The sequence below is a fragment of the Solanum stenotomum genome, chromosome 12 (genome assembly GCF_019186545.1).
Source record: "Solanum stenotomum isolate F172 chromosome 12, ASM1918654v1, whole genome shotgun sequence".
In the NCBI taxonomy this organism is placed as follows: domain Eukaryota; kingdom Viridiplantae; phylum Streptophyta; class Magnoliopsida; order Solanales; family Solanaceae; genus Solanum; species Solanum stenotomum.
Genome location: NC_064293.1, coordinates 31,699,699 through 31,706,098, shown reverse-complemented (window position 1 = coordinate 31,706,098; position 6,400 = coordinate 31,699,699). Strand labels below are relative to the sequence as shown.

The following is a 6,400-nucleotide window of genomic DNA, read 5'->3' as shown; positions in this document are numbered from 1 at the left end:
ATTTTAAAGACAATTAAAATTAAGTTATGTATTTTAATTATCTAAACCAATGTAAAACTAAATAACAAATATTCAACATTATTGTCATTCTTGGTGTTGAAGTAATTTGTTTTTAGCTTTAGTATTGATTTAATTCTAATTTGAGCTTTATTAGAATTACTAATATTATGGACTATAACATTTAATTTATTGGATCATCCAAAATTCTAAGTTAAAGTTGAAATAATATGTTAAAAGATAAAAACTACGAAAAAGTATAAGAAAACTTTATAAACTATATCAAACCAATCCAAGTTTAGTCGATTTTTTTTTTCAATACCAAACCAAGTAAAACAAAACCACTATTCAATTTGTTTTCTCAATTTGTAATTTGATGCGATTTTCGATTTGATTTTATTCACCCCTACTTGTTACAAACTAACAAAAGATGACGACAGCTGGGAAGCAATGTTTCAATGTTTCAGCAAATGGAGAGAGGAGCGTCATGGCTAGAGGTCGAAGAAGCTTCAACCCCAGTGATCTAAGTGAGACGATTCCTTTGAAGTAGTGAACCTATATGTCTGACTAAACTCGCCACAGGCCTATACTGATGAAAATAATATTCTTATAAGAGAAAACCTCCAATACGTTCATGCATTTCCTTGCCTTGTTGTTTTCATACATTTTTTAGTGGAAGCCTGAAGTTGAGACCTGAGAGCACTAAGCCTGACTTTCGACAATGCTAAATCTCGGACTGACGACTCGTAAGCTCACATGACTCATATGGTGTGAAGTGTATCTGGATACAAAATTAGAAATTTCATTCTCTTTTTTACTATTTAAAATTGAAGAAAAGAAAGAAGGGCGAGATAAACGAGAGCTCAACATTAAGGATTACACTTGGGAAGCAATGTTTCCGTGATCTCCAAGCAAAAGCTAGGAAAACACTTTAAAAATATTATATATTCAATATTTCCAAATAAAAATAACAATATAAGATCACAAATCAATCTCAAACGGGTGATTGATTTCTCATTTTTGTTCGATCCTCCTCTCAAAATCTCTCTCATGTTGTGTGTTCTTTGATAAGGGCCTATGTAAATTCCTGTCTTTTCCAATTTTATTCATGTTAAACTGCTTATTGAACTTCACATTACTGTATGAATTAGTTATATTTCCGTCAATTGAGAGCTTTCTCTTTGTCCAAAAATTATCTTCCCAACAAAAATAATCACATTCACCATTTGTCTAAAAAAATTAATAAACAAAATTTTAATATTTGAAATTAAAATATGTAATCAACTTTTTTTTTGCTTTAACAAAGTAACACAAAACCTTACTTCTAACACTTTACAACCCCAGAACTTACGAGCCATATTTGATTGTTTGGTAGAGTGTATAAAAATAATGTTCAATAGAGTGTATTAGTAATGCAAGCATTAATAATGCGTTTACTAATTATACTTGTATTAGTTATGCATAGATTATTTCTTATGCATTGTTTGATTTGGTGTATTAAAAATAGTATGCATTGTATAAAAAAATTTATTTACAAAAGTATCCTTCACAATTATGGTGGAAAAGATGTAAAAGTACTTTTGAGGGGTAATTGGGTCTTTAACCATATTAATGATGTATTAAATCTTTGCATTACTAATACCTAGAAATTCATGGTATTAGTAATACACTCCTCAATACACAATAGCAGGGGCGGATGTACATTGTGTCCAGGGGTTCGTCCGAATCCCCTGGGTAAAAAAATTACACTATATATATAAGATCAATTTTTTTGTGTACGTGTATATATTTGAAATTGAACTCCCTCAACGTATGTCAAAGGAGTAGCTTAATTGTTGATGGGGTTCAGGATTTCGCCTATGTGAGCTTTGGGGGGGGTCACAGGTTTGATTCTAGGCAACATCTTTTTTTTTTAACCCCCTTGATAGAATTCCTGCCTCCGCCACTGCACAATAGAGTGTATAACTACATATCATGAAAAATCCACCAAACAAGAAATTCCTAATACATATAATTAATGCATGCATTATTTTTACAAATACACTCAACCAAACAACCCTGAGTTTTTGATGTCCGTTTGTCTTGAATACTTGAGTCTGTATTCATGAAGATTTAGTTTCCTTCATAAATAAGAATATCAGTACATATAAAACTGATATATAAAATAGAACGAAGAACAAGTAAAACATATAGTAATATATAAAACATATTGAATAACAAATAAACATATAATAATGCTGAAATGAGTTAGATATAAAATATTGATAAGAAGTTAACCAAATCTTAACTTGTGTTCCATTTCATATAGTACTTTCTCCTTTTCCTTATTAACATAGTCTAAAATTTTATAATTTTCTTGTAACTACAGGTATTTTAGTCATTTTATAATTTTCTTGTAACTTTGTTAATCCCACTTCAACTTCAAATTTGCACAAACGGTAAGTTTGAAAAAGTCAAACATTTTTATTTTTTTGGTAATAAATAAAACTTTTCCCATACATTATTTTTTGTATAAATTATAGGAACCACATATTATAAGTACTAAATAACATCCTATCCCTTCTAGTTTTCTATTTACCAAAAAATCCTTAAAAATGATGTTTGCGGGATACATAGTGTTGTGCACGGGATACATTAGGTTTGATACATTCCACATAGCGGGATACATAGCATTGTGCACGGAATATATGCGGGATACATAGCGTTGTGCACGGGATACATACCGTTTGATATATTCCACATAGCGGGATACATAGCGTTGTGCACGAAATACATGCGGGATACATAGGTAAATAAGGGATTTTTGAAATTTTTGAAATAAGTAGGAATAAATGGATATTAAGGTAAGTAAAAGAGTGTAGTTAAGTAATTTGTCCTTATTTTTTTGGTTTTGTAAAAGAGCTTTCCCAAAATCTCTTTTTCCAAAAGGATCCAAATTAAGTAAAATCTGGGCTTTTTTTGTAAAAGAAAATTAAAGTGTGGGACCAAAGTTGGCCCATTTTGTCCATATAGCCCAAATAGATATGAAAAATAAAATAAAATAAAATAAAATCCTTGGCGTGTAGTTATTGTTCAATACAAGAAATGAACCCTTTCATACGAAGTAACCTTACACGCTTTGTGCTAAAAATGGTTAACTATTGACTTCTTAAAAATCTTCCTTGCCGTCTCTGCTACCCCAAAGTACCGTATACTTTCGGTAACTGTTAAAAAAAATTCAGTCTTTTTTCTTCCCTTTATGAATCTTGAAATTCATGAGTTTTTACTGAATAGGTTGATCTAGATTGTGGAATTTTCTGTTGATTTAAGTTAAAGATTGGATTTTTTTCAGTTTCTTGATTTAACCCCCAAATGGTCTGTTGTGAGAGTTCTGTACTGCCAGTTGACCAAGAAATAACAGTGGCTAAATCCCAGCAATTGGGGAAAATCAATCAAATCCAAAAGAAAAAGAACATGCCTAATTCCAAGAATTATTCTGGTTGTCAGCAATCTCGTTATGCTTTGATTGATGTAATGATTTTGATTGCTGTGATTGGTGCTTGTGGGGTTTTGCTGTATCCTTCTGTTAATCTTTTGGTGAATAAAATATCTGAATTTATCAGATTGATCAGTTCTGAGTTGAAAGAAGAGATTTTTGAAGCTCCAGGTTTATACATCTGTTTAGGACTTAGTATTTTATTTGCTGGAATAGCTCTTTGTGCAGTTGCAGTATGTACTGGCAGGAGATGTGGGAAACCAGGTTGTCGTGGGCTTAAGAAAGCTGCTGAATTTGATATTCAATTAGAGACAGAAGATTGTGTTAAGAACTCAAATCTTACAGCAGCAAAAGATGGAGTTAATAAGAAGGGATTATTCGAGTTACCTCGCGATCATCATAAAGAATTGGAAGCTGAGCTTAAAAGGATGGCACCTCGTAATGGAAGAGCTGTACTGATATTTCGAGGGAGATGTGGATGCTCTGTAGGTACAATGGAAGTGCCTGGACCCAAAAAGACTCGAAAGGTTAAGAAATAGGAGTAATGTTGTTTATCTGTAAAACATATTTTATACTGAAGCAGGCCTAATGATCAGATATTATAAGAAGATACTATTTCCTACAATAAGCTTATTGAAATAAATCTAATGAATTATATTTGTATATTGGAATCATTTCACTTGCTAGCTTTTAGATTTTAATTATGTCACTACTGTAGTAGTGGTATCTGCTTTATCTGTGTTATTAGTTTAACTGCACTTTATGTCTTCGAGGCTCCAGTATCAATCTTTTCTCAAGCTAATACTGTTTGTTCATTATCCGAATTTTGATTGTTAGACCTTTATGATAAATTTGTGGTAATGATTCTGGCTAAGAAAAAATGCGAGACTTCAAATTGCAGCAACTAGACTTTAAGGTATGCTTCTTTATTGAAATGTTTCAGTATATTCCTACACTATATTCTTGATCTGATATGCTGGCGAAATAGTCTAGAACTTTTAAGTGTGCCTAGATCCAAGAGTGCTACAATCAACTTCTGCTACGTATGTATGTCGTATGTAATTGCCAATTTTCTTGACAGAGCTGATTAACTTGTGTTTTTCAATGAAAAGAATGTTTTAAACTGCTCAGCATAGTCATCCTAATATGTAAGGTGCTTCAGTCTGGACTTTCCTAGGGATACTTCGATTAGTGTATCATGTATGGCTGGTGTACTTTGATACTTCACTGTTCAATTATGTGAATACGAGGGCTGGCTTTTGTGCACTCTGTTTGATTCTTTAGCAGTATCTTTTGTGGTAAATTTCTTTGTTGTTTCTCCTTTCCCCTTTTCAGCTTTTGATCATGTTCGAAATTTAGGGAACATAGTTTCTTAAAGGTTACAGTAAGTTTCCTAACAGAATTCATATGGGGTATCAATTGAGATTGCATTGTGACTTAAGCACTTTTTCTGCTAAAGAATTCACTTTACCATCACTACTGCAATGGACCATTCTGAAGCACATTAAATACTGTAGATGCCAGTGCAACTACTTAACTTGATCTTGGTGTTGCTTAATCTGCACTGGAAAGTGTCACAACTTTGGATGTTGGATGGTCCAACATAATCAACTGTGTGAATAAATCTTGGGACAATCATACATAATAGCTAATTGATTGTCTCATGAGCATATCTAGGGTGGGTTCAGTTTAACTTGTTACTTTCAGTTCAATTTATGTCTACATATGCAAAAACAATTTAAAAGGCATAGCACTTATTTAAGTGCATTTTAACTAGATTCTGGATTTACCTTCACTTGTGAGTACCCATCATGCCTTTGTTGAGTTTTCCATCTTGGCTAGATCAATGAGCTTAATTGTAATTTACGACATACCCCCGGTGTGTTCGGTACGGAGGAGTAAGTTTCAAGAAAACATTTTTCATGAAAAACATTTACACTCACAGTGTTTAATAATCCACAAGATGGTTCTGCTATTTCAGGTTGCAGAAGTTCACACTTCTAACTAGAACTAGAACTAGAAAAACTAGATTACTTGGACAGGGTCAGGGGAGTACTATTTCTCCTTGTACTAATAAATTGTACAATCAATTAGCTACATAATAACTTGATTTTTCCCGTCTGTCTGCTTCATTATCTAGTTACATTATGGTATAATTTTCTTTATTTTATTTTTCAATTTGTGGGGTTCATGTTTAGATAACATAAAAGTAATAATTTAGTTTGCTATGTCTAACACTTTTTTAATGATAACTAAATTTAGTTGATAAAATGTCCAAGTTTATTGATAAAAAACAATGTTTAATAATTTTATCAGATAAATTCTCAAATTTGAATGACCTTTTGAGATATTAACTCATTTTTGAAGGTTTGAGTTGAATTTATTATTGGAGTTGATTTGAAACAATTTGGAGCCAAAAAACGAATGTTGAAAATTTTTACATAGCAAATTACATTGATTGTCACGATTTTTGCCTCAAATCGAATTTCAGCCAAGAAAAAATTTAAAATGGAAAAGGGCAAAATAAATATACATATAAAAAATAATGTAATATATATATATATATATATATAACTCTTATTATATTTTTGATACAAATATATTTCTCCCCTTATATTTTCAGGTTCAAATTTACCTCTATCATTATACTTTTATGTTAATTTATCCTTATTAATTTTTATGGAAATAAATCATCCACAATTTTAAATATCCAATTCACTTTACAAAATACAACTATTTAACCCACTCAAATCCCCTCCACTTTGAGTTGTTTTCTTTTAATCATCTCTTCTTCTTTTTTCAATGATCCGATAATTATTAAATCAGACTTTTAATTCAAGTCTTTGCTCCATCCATTTTTGGACACTTTTCCATTGACATTAAATATTAATGATTCGCTTATCAGACTTTAGAAATCTTTTCCGGCAT

At 31.4% G+C, this 6,400-nt stretch overlaps 1 protein-coding gene across 1 annotated transcript; it reads left to right on the top strand.

Moving 5' to 3' along the window:
• The first annotated feature begins 3,061 nt into the window (after window positions 1-3,061).
• Window positions 3,062-4,146, top strand: LOC125849166 (uncharacterized protein At5g19025-like). The gene has a single exon (XM_049529191.1). It carries the CDS (start codon window positions 3,349-3,351, stop codon window positions 4,009-4,011), a length of 663 nt encoding a protein of 220 aa, XP_049385148.1. The 5' UTR covers window positions 3,062-3,348; the 3' UTR covers window positions 4,012-4,146.
• The last annotated feature ends 2,254 nt before the right edge of the window (window positions 4,147-6,400 follow it).

What these genes read in the sequence shown, in the direction of transcription:
- LOC125849166 (XM_049529191.1), top strand. Translation starts at nt 3,349, where the DNA reads ATGGTCTGTTGTGAGAGTTCTGTACTGCCAGTTGACCAAGAAATAACA.